Source organism: Equus quagga, chromosome 3, assembly GCF_021613505.1.
Source record: "Equus quagga isolate Etosha38 chromosome 3, UCLA_HA_Equagga_1.0, whole genome shotgun sequence".
NCBI classification, from domain to species: Eukaryota; Metazoa; Chordata; class Mammalia; order Perissodactyla; family Equidae; genus Equus; species Equus quagga.
Genome location: NC_060269.1, coordinates 29,561,766 through 29,577,269, shown reverse-complemented (window position 1 = coordinate 29,577,269; position 15,504 = coordinate 29,561,766). Strand labels below are relative to the sequence as shown.

The following is a 15,504-nucleotide window of genomic DNA, read 5'->3' as shown; positions in this document are numbered from 1 at the left end:
TCGCGATTCCATTTTAATTGCACTTATTGTGAATTCATTTAAACAGAACGAAATATATCTAGCAATAAAGTTAGCCTGTTATTTTTGCTTGTTTTTGTTTTGGTCATGACAAACTGTGAAATGCTGTGCTTTTCCTATAGTTCTAGTCCATGAAATCTGCAATCTTTCCACTTGATTTATGAAGGACCCTTAATTACTGCTGTCATTAGCACCTAGTGTTCAAAACAGTCTGTTAAAATGTACTGTTACTCTCACCTCCAAGCCCCTGCTTGCTTTATTTTAATTTTTTTTGCAAGGGTAAGTAAAACAATAATAGCCTTAATAACAACAATCATTACGTACAGCGAATTAAATAATATTCCAAGTTGTTTGGTTCCTATTTATTTTTGTTTAGAATTCGGCATTTGTATGTTAAGACTGGCCTAGAGTTTGAACAAGTGTCCATAAGCAGGGTTATTACTAGCGAGGACTCCTTACCTACATTTTAAAAACAAGTCACTCATTTGCCTTTTTCTTTCCACATGGATAGGGATAACAGACAACTGCTGTGAAGCTTCAATGTTTCTGTCTGGTCATGCACAGTTCTGCAATATAATGCATAAATGTATAACAACAACTTGGGCTCGCCTGATACCTCGCTTGGAATAAGGAAATCCAGCCACGCGCGTCCACGCGGCTGTCCTTGCACGCGCACGCACGCACGCGCGCACACACACACACACACACACTCTCCCTCTCTCACACACAGGTCAAAAGTTGATTAATTCCCGAGATCCCCCAGAATCTTTCTTTTTCTCTTTTCTGGCAGCTTCGGCTTCCCAGTCGGGGTAGTAGCGAGGTTGGGGGCGTAGGAGAGGCGGGGAGGGCGCGGCGAAGGAGGCGGGAGCCGGGTGCCGGTGCGTGCCGCGCCCGCTCCTGCCGGGTGAGAGTCCGGGCCGGGTTTTGCGCCGTGTCCCCGGGCTTGTCTCACGGCCTCCAGCCGCCGCCGCTGCCGTGTTTACTGAGCTCGCGCGTCCTGATATCACTCCGCTGGCATGGAGGAGGAGGAGGAGGTGGAGGAGCGAGAGGAGGAGGAGGAGGCGGCGGCGGCGGCGGCGGCGGCGAGCAGTTGATCATTGTGATGGTGGCAGGAGCAGCGGCGGCAGCGGCAGCCCAGCCGAGCGTTAGGGGCTGCTCTCCGCGCGGCGTTTTGCAAAGGACTTCACCGATCTACTTTTGCAGTCGCCTCGGACTGTCCATGTGTTTACTTCCCCCAGCCCGAGGATTCGATATCTAGGTTCCTGTGAAATGCAACTGAGCAGCCAAAGTACTTTGAGAACACGGGGCGGCATAAACACCAAAACTTTTTTGTGGAAGGAAAATGCAATAAGCAAGCTTGCCGTTTTCCGATGCGGTGTGGAGTGAGTGTGTGTCGCGCGTGTCCGCACTGGAGGCATATGCTTGTGTGTGTACATGGGGTGTGTTTTTCGGTACGTAGGGAGAAAATGCTTGCCAACCACCGGAAATCTCCTGGAATTTATTAGAAAATAATGGATTATAAAAAGAAGGCAGGCAAGGAGCGGATCTCCCCTTGAGTTGCAACCCGATTTGCTGCTGGCTCAGTTTGTTGTGATTCTTTTTGTTGATAGGTGTCTGATGGTATTCTGATAACACCCCCCTTTTTTTCCCCTCGAGCTTTACAGTTTAAAAAAAGGAAACAAAAAAACCACCCCAAAATCTCTCCCCCTTTTTTTCGCCCCGGCGGGATCGCTGTTTCCATCCATGTGCTTGCGTCTCCCCCGCGTTCCACTTAAACTATTTTAATCCTTGGACCCAAGGAGGAGGCTGATAGGGGGGTGGATAAAAAAAGTTCTTCCAAAATAGTGTGCCCGGGGAGCAGGATGGGGGATTTCGCAGCCCCCGCTGCTGCCGCGAATGGCAGTAGTATTTGCATCAACAGTAGCCTGAACAGCAGCCTCGGCGGGGTCGGGATCGGTGTGAATAATACTCCCAATAGTACTCCTGCTGCTCCGAGTAGCAATCACCCCGCTGCCGGCTGCGGCGGCGGCGGCGGCTCCGGGGGCCCCGGCGGCGGTTCGGCGGCCGTCCCCAAGCACAGCACCGTAGTGGAGCGGCTCCGCCAGCGCATCGAGGGCTGCCGGCGGCACCACGTCAACTGCGAGAACAGGTACCAGCAGGCTCAGGTGGAGCAGCTGGAGCTGGAGCGCCGGGACACCGTGAGCCTCTACCAGCGGACCCTGGAGCAGAGGGCCAAGAAATCCGGCGTCGGCACCGGCAAGCAGCCGCACCAGAGCAAACCCCAGCAAGATGCGGAGGCAGCCTCGGCGGAGCAGAGGAACCACACGCTGATCATGGTGAGGGCGCACTGGCAGCGGGCATGGGGCGCGCGCGTCGGGGGGGGGGGCGTGGAGCTTCTTACATGGGGGGACAGGGGTCTGATTTGCACGATGGGTGAGGTGGGCTGAAGCCGAAGGGTTAATGTCAACTTTTCTGAGGCAAAAGCTGCCGTCGCCGCTACCTGTTAATCTGTCAGGGTTGTCAGATTTGGGGAAGAGGGGGCGAGAGGGGAGAAGCCAGTCACGACTGCGAGGGGCGGAGGGAGCCTGGAGGAGCGTCAGAGTGCGGCGCTGGAAAAGTTTTTTTTTCCCCTCGCTCCCTTTCTTAGATACCGATTTGAAAGAGAGTGAACCTAGAGTTGAAACCTCGCTCCTCCTCTTCACGCTCCCCATCCCACCCCACCCCTCGCCGTGCCGCCTTTCCTCCCCAGATCCGTCCCCCTTCGCCCACCCCTCTCAGCACTCCGTTGGGTGCAGAGAGAAATTGATGCTGTCGCAGATTCTGGGCGGGCACCAGGCCCCCAAACCCTGGGGGGAGTGGGGGAAGGGAGAGGCTCTCGCCTCCTCTCCTCAGCTCACCCCTTTGGGCTGAGAAAGTCTGAGAGTTTTGTGAATGAACTTTGAAGTGGGTGAGAAGCGAGCGAGGGTGGCTGCGCGCGCGCATTCGCGGGAGCGCGCGCGGATGGGGGCGCGGGTGCGCTCCCTCGCCGCTGGAGACCCGGGGCCGGCCCGGCAGGTGGAGCGGCGGGGAGGGTCGAGGGAGGAGCGGCCCGGCGGGGGCGGGAGGGGAGACCTACGCCCTCGGCTTGTGGCGAGTCCCCGCCACGCAACTTTGATGGAGATTCCTTCCTCTCCTCCCCTTAAACTTGTGCGCCGAGCCTTCCCTCCTTGGCCCCCCGCCCCGCTCCCCGCCAACTTTCCGGGCCAGTCTAATAAGCCCGGAGGAGTGGAAGGTAGCTGGGAGGTGAAAGAGGCTTAAATGGCTGGGTGGGTGGGTTCGAGGTAGGATGAGCAGCCAATGGCTTAACTTCTCGGGGAGGAAGGGGCAGTTCCCACCCCTAACCCTTGAGGGTAGAATCCTTTCTCTTATCTCCTCTCTCCGGTTCTTTTGCTTTCCTTTCTGGGTGGGGGGAGGCCGGAAGCTTGGGATGGGTGTCTGCCGCCCCCTCCCCCACCGCGCCGTCGGGGTTAGGGCTGCGCGCGGATGCGGGGTGGGCCGGGCGCTGGGAATCCGGGAGCGCGGCGGGGCCGCGCGCCTTCGCTCGGTTCCCTTGCAGACCGCACCGCGATCGGCGGCGCAGGGCCCGGCGCGGGCGGCTCTCTCGGTGTGCGGTGTATACATCGCGCACGCCCCCATTCTGGGAGTCATCGGCGCCGGGGTGGTGCCGGTGCGGCCGCGGGCTTGCGCCGGGCGCTCGGGCCGGCGCTCCTTGACAAAGAGCCGGCTTGGGGGGAGGGGAAGAGCAGCGGCTGCAGCGCTCGCTCCCCACCCCCTCCACCTCCCCCCACCCCGCACGTGAAGAGGAACAATTTGTTTATCTTGGGCTTCAAGAATCCTTCCCTCCTCCCAGTTCTCCGAGGCCGCCCAGCCCCTCCTCCCTCTCCTCCCTCCCTGGCGCGATCCTGCCCAGTCCTGCCGGCAGCACCTTCCCCCCTCTCCTTCCTCCTCCCCCCTCCTCTTCCTCCTCCATCCCTGTAGCCCGCCTTCCCCCTCCCTTTTGGAACGCGGCCGTGGGGGAGGGAGCGGGAGGCGCTTTGTCCGCCTCGCGGCCCAGCTCGGCCCCGGAGGCCGCCCCGCTGGGAGGGGCGCGGCGCCCCGCGGCCCTGCCCCCTCCCCCGCGGCCGCCCCCGCCCCCCTCGGCCCCGCTCCCCGCGCCGCGGAGCCAGCCCCGAGCGCGAAGAAGAGGCGGACTCCGTTTTGAGGAAGAACGACGGTCACAAAGTCAGGGAGGGAGGTTCTCGCTTTACAAACAGGAAGCCGAAAACCACTGACACACTGTAGCTTTTCTGATTGTACCCGGAGGCGGGGCCGGACCTGCATCTTGACTGTATCTCCTGTACCCTCCTGGTACCTGTTTCTCTCAGGGTCCGCGTCGTCTCCCACTCCCCGCCCCTCGCGCCCTTCCACGGCGGGGTGGGGGGGGGGGGGACTCGGCGAACCTAAGACTGAAGTAGAATTTGAAAGGCACTGAGAATTTCATGTTTGCCTACCCCACGCCCTGTTTTCATGTGTTTGTACACCTCACACGCACGGATGGCGTGGAAATGGGCTGCTTTCGTGAGGCGCCAAAATTTTAGTGCCACGGAGTCTTTCCCGACCTTTCCGGATAGAGGACTGCTGTGGCGCTTACCTCGCCAGCTGGGCAGTGCTGGAACAAAAGCCAAGACCGGTCCCACTGCCGGGTCGCTTTTGATCGCGGGCGAGAGGAGTAGAGTTTGCGGCCAGAAAGTTTTCGTGTTTGGGTTCTGTTCTCACACGGGTCCCCTATCGGCCCTCAGAGGGGTAAAAGGAGGACTCATGGTGCGCGCACCCGCAGGTAGAACCAAGCCCAGGATCCCGACGTTACCTGGAAGGAGGTAGCAAGCCCAAGTCAGAGCTTTTACTTTTGAAAATGAAAAGATAATGCTTACTTGAATGAAGGAGACAACAGCTGTTAATTTCGTAGTGAATCTCAGTTTAACAAGTTAACAACACATAGACTTGAAAAATGACTACCTGAAAATAACATTTTTCTGTTAGTTTTGTGACAGTAATTTAGCTTATTGATCAGACTGATGTAAACGCCAACGCTAGGTACAGAATAGTATATTCTGGCTTCAACAGTATATCATATATGCGTCTCCCATAGATATCACGGGAAGTATGTGTGATGAGTGTAATGAAAATAAACAGCTTTAAATCTTAAGCAAAGAGTTGCATGTCAATTCTGTGTGCCCCAAAAAGAAAAGAAATTAATATCATTCAATATGTTATTTTTTCTTTAAAAATAAATAGTTTAATATTCACATTGGCCCCTGAAATGAAAGAGTATTTTAGTTTAGCTTGTGTGTGAGATAAAATCTCGGAAACAGAGGTGGCAAAGAAATGTTGCTCTTCGTTTTCTTGAATTGGCTGCTGGATTATAGTTGTGCTCTGCTGGGGCACAGAACAATTATATTTAGTTCTGAGATGGGCCTATTTGGAAAGCCCTAAAGAAAAGCAATAATCAGAGGAAAATAATAATATGTAATGGTGATGATAAAAATAAAGATGAATAGGATTTTCTGTTTTATTGCTATTGTTTACCTTCTTAGGACAATGTGTCCAAAGTACTAACTATCGATTAGATGTCTTTCTGCCTGGCTTTGGTTAAGAAGGCAGTCTAATCAGAGCTTCACCTCTTTTGATTTGTATTCTCATCTTACATGTTTACAAGCATAGGCATGAAAAACAAACAAGCAAACAAAAAAACAGGATGGGAGAAGTGAAATAGAAATCTCTGGCTCCAGGCTGCTGGGAAGGGCTTGGGTTTTGTGTGGGTCCCTCAATAGCCCTCTTAGAGAGCAGTTAGCACAGGCCTGGGTTTGAAGCTGCCATTACCTCAGGTGAAAAGGTAGTTTCTGGACAAGTAGTCAAATGATGCCCCCCGACACACACTTGATTTATACAGAAGAGTTTTTTCCCCGCGCCAAGAGTTGCTGATGAGGACTATTGATTTCATCTACTAGCAAGTCTCAATTGAAAAGGTTTCTTTTCCTAAAATAGTTTTAATTATTTGTGCTAACGCGAGACATTGTTCATTCCCTGTACTTGAAGTCCTGGTTAGAATTTTAAGGTAAATTCCAATTGACATTCATTTTCAAGCCAAAAATAGATTGACTTGACAAAAATATAATCATTCACGCATGCCAGAAAGCATGATAGTGCAGTCTTCAGAATTCCAAAACCTTGGTAGTCTTAACTTGACCTGCATGGTCCCATGTTTCTGTGACCTTTCCACTATATTAGCACCATCATAACTTTCAGAGTGTGCTTAATTTGTACACAGCTTTCAGACTGCATAGATCTATGTGATTCCTGCTCTGAAGAGTTTATCATGTAAAATTCATTTGATAATAAATGTGTTAATTACTGAGTATTGGAGAAAAATGCAACCAGTCCAAAATGTTCTCATCCATTCTGGAATAGATCCAGGAAATGTCAACATATTCGTCCAGTGGTACACCTCCTTATAAATGACTGGTTTCCCATTTCTTATCCTTTTAGAGGTAAATTACTGGCTCTATATCCAGGTTTTCCGGCAAGCTTGTAACGCCAAACCATTTCTAAATCTCTCTTATGAACCTTTTCGCTGGCTTATCCTGTTCTACTGCTGTCCTGGGTGATTAGATTGACAGCTGTCTCCTTAAAACCCTTCCATGCCCACACAGGGTGTGCCTGAAGTTTGTGAAAAACTTTTTGAAAGTTCACTTGTCTTCTCTTGTCTTTTTCTTGTCTTTTAATTCTCAAAATGAATTTGTTTTTTAAAAAAAGCTCCAATGCGTATTTAATTATGTTGTTTATATTCTTTGGTTGTGGTCCATTTTATTTAGGACTGGGCAGCCAGTGATCAGAAAAGTAGAAGCACAGTTAATCATTAATCAGAATCTACAAAATGCTCTTCAGGCTGAGTTCCTTCCCAGGCAGAGCTGAATTTTCAGGCAGGTGTTATATTTCCTGTCTCATTAGGATTATAAGGGCAAGTTTTAGAATCTTTGTAGGTTTTCTGCCACCTGGTATGAGGAAATTGAACAGTCCACGTACATGGTTTACTGACATTTTTGTAAGAAGAAGGATGAGGATTTTAAACATTAAATAGAGTTATCTGCGTTTTTTTCCTAAATACCTCTCTGAGACCAATAGCTAACTTTTGTTAGAGGTTTCCTCACAGGGTTCTTCCATTTGGTTGAGGTAAGAATGGGGAATCTTTCTCTCTCCTTAGAGCCACTACCATAGAAGGAATCTATTATAATTAACCATTTTGCACGTTACATAGTAATTCTTGCACACATCTGAAGTTTTTATGTATTATTTAATGTCATTTTATTTGTGATTAGTGCACTGTGCGCTGCTTGTTAATTAAGAGTCCTGTACTATATTCTTGAGTTTCGAGTAGCTAAATGCCATCATCTCTTTCCACTTTACCCATCATAGAGAACTGTGAAATCAACCAATCAGACACCAAAATCTTACAAAGAGAACCATATTTAAAACTCAGTCCCAAGACTTTCATAATATCTGCCATTTAGGTCTCTCAAATAGCTTTGCAGTTTTCACTCTATTATTCAGAGGCTGATTATTGAGTTTTCAGATCCTATAGCTGCTTGCTTTGCCTTTATTTCCCCCTCCTGCTGCCAACCTTTTGGTCTTTTCGCTGATCGTTAGCACCTTTACCAAAGAGTGGGAAAAAGCAATAAGAAGGGAAATTTAATTTTGGTGCTTCCTACTCTCATAATTAATGAAACAATTGAGTAAGATATCAGTTATTTTGGATTAATTGTGGATTTGGTTTTGTATAACATTTGTTCTTCATTAGCACAGATAATAGAGAATAGACTGAATTTTAAAATGTCATTCATTCATTCAACAATATTGGTACACAGTCCATAGTGCTTCATAGAAGTTAAGATGCTAAATCACATTCTTGCATCCAAGACTTTGACAATGTATAGTCTTTGTAGATTTTCGGTATTACTCTAGCTAGGTTTAAAGGGATAACAGGTTTTTGTTTGTTTTTTAATCAGCATTCAGCTCGATATCAGGGTGTAATATCCCCTTCCTGTGATATTTTAACTAAAATAATATGCTTTACTTTCCTGTTGTTTCAAACTAATTTGACATTAGTTTCTGAAAACAAAAGCTGATTTACATATAACTGCTCCAAAGTTATAGGATCCCCCAAATTAAATTTTCATTGAAAATACAGCATGCTTTTCAGAGAGACACATTCCAAAAATTCATTATTCGTGTTTGTAAGTTGGAAATATAGCTTGTGGAAAATCAGCCATCACCAAGAACCGATGAATTCTCCTTAACTTAAAAAAATTTTTTTTTGTTCAAATCTAAGAAAGTTTAAAGAACTAAGGAAATAAAGTTGGATAAAATTATTCATAAGATGGAGTTGAGAGCCTGCTGTATAACAAAAACTTAAAGTTCATAGGGTTTCATTCAGTGGATCAGAGAAGGAGGACTTTTTTTTTTTTGAAGTCTACCTGGTTATTCCATCTGTTAAACAGTTGAGGGGCTTTTGAGTTGTGGATAAGCAACTCCATTTGGGAAAGAAGCACAGTGTTCCCTTAGGGCCACACACACATATGCACAGAAAAAGCAAATTACTACTACTGCTCAGGTTTTTTTAAGGCAAGCTGTGCAAACTATTCTTGGGGGAATTTAATAAAAATCTCAAAAGGCTTGCAGTACTTCCTCTGACATAAGGAAAGTCATTCCTTAAGAATAATTTAGACACCTTTTAAAAATTATATTGGACCTCCCCTTGGTTAGAATGACCTTTGTGTTGAAGGAGAATCTTTTAAAATACCAATAATTAACGTTCGTCCTCCTTAGCAATGGCTATTAAAAGTTGTGGAAAGCTCAAGTGAAATGTTTAATTTTTAAGTAACAACTTCCAGAATTTCTTTTCTGACTCCTTAAATTTCCGTTCTGTTGGGTAGAATCTGGTTGTGTAATGTTTCATGTTATGGACTCTCCAGCCTTCAACTACCTAAGGTTAATTGGGGCATATGTGGATGTTAATAGGATACATTGTTGTACCGGTCTCTTTCCCTCTCATGGTATCTTTCTCCACTTGCGGAAAACTCATGTCTGGATAGGGGCTTCTTTCCCTTCAAAAGAAAAGGCTGAAGTGCTCTGAGTCTATTTGTGCAGCTTCAACCTGGGTTGTAACTGTGACTCAGAAGGATTGCACAGCTCTAAAAGACAAGCTCTGTCAGTGCCCTTTGTTCTCACAGTAGTTGCTTATTTTTCTTTCTTTGATTGTTTGTTAGATGCTGAAAGTAGCCCAGTGATTGATAGTGAATCTAAAGGGACTGGCCCCCATTAAAGGGCTTTAAGGAACTCTAGTGGTAAGATGGGGGAGGCAAAGGGGATGAGGATTTTGGAGGCATCACCTGGAATGGATAGCAGTGGAAATACGTGAGAGAGATGATTGGTTTTGCTCGTTTGTGTAAACAGACAGTATCCTGGTGCCTTGGCAGTTCACAGAGGTAATGTACGCTTCTTGTAGTCTCTTCTGAACCTGAAGACCTTACTAAAACTTGAGTATGTATTTTGAAGAGTTAATGGCTATATTGTTTGTAGCTGGAAAAAAAAATCATATTCCTAAAACATTTCCATGCTTTCTTAAATTATTACTACAGCCATTTGAATGGATTTACTATGGAATTCCTTTAAATCAGTGATTCTCCATCAGTGGAGATTTTGTCCCCTCCCCGCCAGGAACATTTGGCAGTGCTGGGAGACAATTTTGGTTGTCACAACTGGAGGGGAGCTACTGCTGTCTAGTGGGTAGAAGCCAGGGATGTTGCTAAACATCCTACAGTTCACCCACAACAAAGAGTTACCCGGTCCAAAATACCGTATTGCTGCTGTGGAGAAACCCTGCTTTCAACGAGGAGTTCTCTTAGAATGTTGAAAATACACAGTGTGGCTTTACTCACAGCTTTTCAAAAACACTCTTATGACTTCAAGCGTGGAGAGAGGAGGAGGTGCTGGGGGGAGATAGAGAGTGCCTGGGAAGAAGTTAAAGGACTACTGTGTTGCGTTTTAGCTCTGGCCATGTAAGGACCTGGCTTTTCACTTCACGATTGCCTCTACCTCCTTGCCTGTCAGGAAGGCGAACAGCTGTCCTCCTTTTTACCTCGAGGAATGATGGTTAGGCTCAAATGAATTAATATATGTAAGAGTCCCAAAGACTTTATGGTGCTACACAAATGCTAGGCCTATTTTTATGAATTACTTTCATATCACTTAATTGTTGCCTCCTGCCCGAGTCCAGACTTAAAGTTGAGTGATTTGAAGTTTATTTTGCTCATGCATCACCCAAGGTTTAGTGACTGGGTATGAGCAACTGCTGTATATTGGACACCGTTTCTAGGTACTGGGGATACAGTGGTGAACAGGGCATCCTTGCCGTCATTGGACTCACACAGCAGAGCATCATTTCATGTTTCAGATTAGCTGTATGAAATGGTCTTTGTGGTTTTATGAGAACGTGTTAATGGAAGTCATTAAGAAACTAACATTTAGGAAAATCCTAAGGGTGCCCAATGCTTTGCATCTTCTTGCAAGGTTTCTCTAGTTACAGCTTTCTTGCATTGCTTTCCATAGCAACATTTATTTTATTATTTTTCAAATAAAATCATTTTGTAGGGGGAGAGGATTAGTCAGCATGGTGGAGAATAAGATTAAAGTATGGTTTTTAAAAATGAGGCAGATGATTGTTTTTCTTCCTTTTTTTTTGACTAGGTGACACTTGTAGCACCATGATCATGGCTTGACATTAAGCTTTTAGAGGAAATTAGACAAAGAGGAGAGCATTTAGAAAGAAGCAAGCAAAAAGGTGCAAGGACTTGAAACCATGTCACATGAAGAACAATTGGAAGACCTGTAGGTGTTTAGTCTGATTTAGAGGAAGATATGATTGCTTTCTTAAAATATTTGAAGGGCTGTCATGTGAAAAAAGGATTGGATGTGCTCTTTATGGCCTCAAGGGGATAACATTAGGATCAGTGGTTGGCGGTTATTAGGTGCCAGGCTTGGTTTAATATAAGAAAAACAATTTTATGAAAATTAAAGCTGTTCAAAGATGAAATGGGCTGTCTTGATGAGTGAAATGTTCCAGCAAAAGCTGTTCAACTGGCTGAAATGGTGGAAAAGGGATTATGACATCTTTCTTCTTTTTTTAATGATAAAACTTTTAAATAATACAGAAATAAAATACCAGTTAGATGAAGACAGGGACCTTGTCTCTTTATTCGTCTATTATATCTTCTTGACTAGAAAAAGACCTAACTGTATATAGGAGGAACACTAAATATTTGTTGAATAAATTGCTAAATGAAAATAAGTAGATTAAGAAATGACTTAATTCCTCTCCTCTGGAGTTACCATGGTTTAGAATCTCTCTCTCCAGACCTTCTTCTATTCACTTACATATATATTATATATTGTATGTCATCACACGTTAGTTTTTTCCTACATAAATGGAATCATGTTATACATATGGTTTTGAAATTCACTTTTTCCACATTAATGTATTTTGGGGATCTGTCCAAGTCAATACATATAGACCTTCAGCTCATTCTTTTTAACTGCTATATAGCATTCTTTTTCCTTTTTTTTTTTTTGAGGAAGATTAGCCCTGAGGCAACATCTGCCACCAATCCTCCTCTTTATGCTGAGGAAGATTGTCTCTGAGCTAACATCCATGCCCATCTTCCTCCACCTTATATGTGGGACGCCTGCCACAGTATGGCTTGGTAAGCAGTGTATAGGTCCGCACCGAGGATCCGAACTGGCGACTTTGGGCCACCAAAGCAAAATGTGTGAACTTAACTGCTGCGCCACTGGTCTGGCCCCCTATATAGCATTCTATAATATGAATATTCCATAATTTATTGAGAGACCCCCTCCCCCCCGTTGATAGACATTCTGGTAGTTTGTTATTTTTTGTTAATTAAACGTTGCTGCAATGAACATCCTTCTCCATGTATGTCCCTTGTACATATGTGAGCATTTCTGCAGCACAGATTTAGGGTTCTTTCTATATATGTAATATGTATAAACAGAAAAAGTTGACAAAAAAAATCTCTTAATCTAATAATGTTTAATATAGCACCTGAATCTTATTACGGCCATTTTAGTTTGTCCTGTTAAAAATACAGTGTTAGAAAAGCATCAACTCAAGGAACTGGCATTGGTCTTTGTAGTCTAAGGTGAACATTGTTACTTTTTAAAGGCTGTATATCTGGCCACACATCTTACAGGAATGACTTTCCTTCTTTTCATCCGGTCCTAAAGAGGAGGTTATGGATGGAGTAGGAGCCTAGTTAACCAGCTCCTGTTCATGAAGTGAAAGTGGGCAGTTCCCTTTCTCGGACAAGTTTGTAGTTCTCTGTGTCTCTCCTGAGCTTTGTGTCTCACAGGCCTGTGTGGCTTTATTTGTAAATGTATTTCAGTTGGTGATGTAGCACCTGGGGCAGCAGTAGGGGCAGGTGTGAGTGGTCGTAAAAATCGTGGGTCTGTGAGTCGCCAGTTCCTACAGGTTCGATTGCCCTGACTAATCCAGTCATCTGTGTAACATGGTCATAACAATCTGCTGACCTGGCCAGCTGTAGAAAATGCATCGAAGTGGACTTGCCTGGACAGTCACCTTATAGCATTTGTTTAGATGGTGAGACGTCCGATCAGTTTTCATTATACACAGGTGCTGAAGTGGTCTCAGGACTGCCTTTCGCTGGAGTTCTTGGTCATGTTCGTTTACTTTTGGCAAAACAGCTTCCCTACACCGAGATACTCATAACTATAGTCTATATTTTTATGTAGCGGGAGCAGTTTGGTTCTAGAAACTGTGCTCTTGGCTATAAGGTTATTCTACCTTCGCCAGCCTGAAGGGTTCTTTCATGAAAACGTTCTGTGAACAGCTGCCTTTTCTAAATAACCATGCTTCCCCAAGGAGCAGTCCTCACCTACTTGTCTTTCCTTTGGGTTTTCAGATCAGTTTGAACAGGAGACAAAATTAAGACATATGGTAGTGCTGGTCCTTGCCTGGCCTTGCTGTTTTATAATAAGGATCCCCACTCCGCTGTCTCCTGGCCTCACATACCTCTGGCCTTGTGTCTCCCTCTTTCTCCATCTCCTTTACCACCACCTCATGGTTCATCTCTGTTACAGTGATGGTCGGACCTGGAAACTTGTGGAAGGTGTAGGTGGCAGTTATTTGAACCACAGAAATAAACCAGAGTGGGAATGTAAATGATGGGGGGAGGGCCTAAACTTTACAGGTCCTTCTCGACCAAGGGATTCCAATAAACTAGACATTCTGCTTCAATTTATGACCTAGATACTGATTAGCAGCAGCCATTTTCTGCCTTTTAGGTGCGCCACATAGCATCTTACTGAGAAAAACCCTTTTGGCCAGCTAAGTTAATGCAGGTGCGTGGTCGGTACAGCCTTCCGGGAAGGGGGCTTCCTTCGTCTAAAGACAGCTAGGTATCTTCTGTTTCAGTAGCTTAAATGGCAAGAGTTGGTTGTGTACATAAAATAAGAACCTTGCTCCTAATCTTGAAGCTAGGCCATCCCATGTGATAAACTGAGAGATCCTGAAAGTTGCTGCTCTGGTCCTGCAATAAAATTTCAACCTTTGACTTTTCCTGCTGACAGTCAGGTTTAAACAGTGACATTAGTTTTGCTAGTCTACTGTCCCTCTGAGGAGTGTCATCTTGCTTTTTTTGTGTTTGCTTCTAATTTTTCATAGATGTTTTCTTTCATTTCTAGCAAGAGTGTTTTCTTTAAAAGATGACTTTCACCTAGGCACAAGGTGGACAACTGCCTTGCGTTTTGCATGAAGTATAACATTTATCTTTATATTGATTCTGGACAGATAAATGGCCATCTGTTTTGAATATTAGTTGTTTCATAGCTATCTGATTATAATTATTAGATAAAAACTGTTTTCCAAAGGCTCTTGAGATTACAGCTTTGTTGCAGTGAACTTCTAATTTCTAATTCCTTTGGGAAGCGTTTTCTTATTTCTCTTTGAAAGAGTCCAGAGATGATTTGTAACAGGTAACAAATGACTAGAATCAAGTTTTACCTTATTATGGCGTTTTAAAAAAACTTATCTTACAAAAGGTAAGTGTTTCGGACCTATTGGGTTTTTTTTTTGAAGATAATTCAGTAACCGTGGATATATTCATAAATAAGAGTATCTGGAATTTAATGTTAACACTTATGCAAAGAAATTTGACATATATGAGAGCTCAGCAAAATTTTCTGGATACTAAGTAAAAGACGTGAGATAAAATTGTTTTAATTGTTTATTTTTGATTTTTGGCTTCAGAATGTCTAAGTGATAATAAAGCCGGAGTTCCCAGCAGGAGGTAAAACATACATTCCCTTTGCATGCTCCCATCTTCTATTCCGGGCTCCTTTTGTCTCTGTTCTAATCCACTGTGGTATTTCAGGCCATCCTTTCTCCCTGTCTCCGTGAGAGGAGTGTGTGGCTGTAGCAGTGGACGCCTTCGCAAAGCATGCAGGTGGTGTTTATCTTTAATCACTTAAGGTATTTCCTCACAGTGGTGTGTGCAGATCAGCACTTCATGGATCATAACATTCTCTTACTCTTCACGTCCTGCGGTAGCCCTTTGCCAGATTCTCTGATGTTTGGTAAACAGAGGGAATTTATATAAAGAAGCAACTTTCTCAGTTTCGAAGTTGTAATGGCTAAATGGCTGAAAACGTATTTTGCAGTTTAACTAGGAATTCCTAAGTGGTTTGCAGCTGCTCTTGGGTTTTTACAAACATGTTCATTTTCTTCAGTGAAGCATGGAGACAATGATTTTAGATTTGGATTTCAGGCTGCTTAATTCTCACAATCTATTGAAGGAATATTTGAAAAAGTTGTTTGTCATAACAGTAAATAACCACATTCCAAAAATATTTTTGACAGGTTGTATTTGTTAGAATGGATTATTAATTTTGTGGAGCCCATAATGAACTAGAAGCATGTGATGGTAACTTTGAGAGTGACAAAGTATGACAAACTGGTACTTTGGGGATGAGGGATATCTGGCACCCAGGCTATTGAAATGCAAATAGGCTGTTGCTTTTTTTTCAGTGTTTGATCCTGTTCTTAGATTTAAAAGGCTAATACGAATCCTTCAGGGGCCTTTTATTAACTTTAAGTTTGCGGTCCCAGCCTGGAATTGGAATACTTAGAAATATGTCACAATAGTTTCAAGTAAGCGAGCTTAATGATAGTGTGTACTTGGAGAATCTAGTCTTGGTTCCCTCTGCTGAGGCACAGGTTGTCTGTGTTACTGGTTTGGTAGGCTTCATGTTTATCTGTGGTCTGGAATGTCAAAGGGTTGCAAACCTAAGAATTCTGCTTCCCTCTTTACCCTAAAGTAA

General features: G+C 44.8%; 1 protein-coding gene across 2 annotated transcripts in view; it reads left to right on the top strand.

Annotated features, from left to right (window-relative positions):
* Positions 1 to 1,090: 1,090 nt before the first annotated feature.
* The window catches only part of MAML3 (mastermind like transcriptional coactivator 3), a 392,390-nt gene continuing 377,976 nt past the window's right edge, over positions 1,091 to 15,504 (top strand). For both annotated transcript variants that reach the window (XM_046656355.1, XM_046656354.1), the window contains exon 1: positions 1,091 to 2,354. In XM_046656355.1, the coding sequence (XP_046512311.1) occupies positions 1,881 to 2,354 (474 nt within the window). In that variant the 5' untranslated portion in view covers positions 1,091 to 1,880. The remainder of the gene's footprint in view (positions 2,355 to 15,504) is intronic.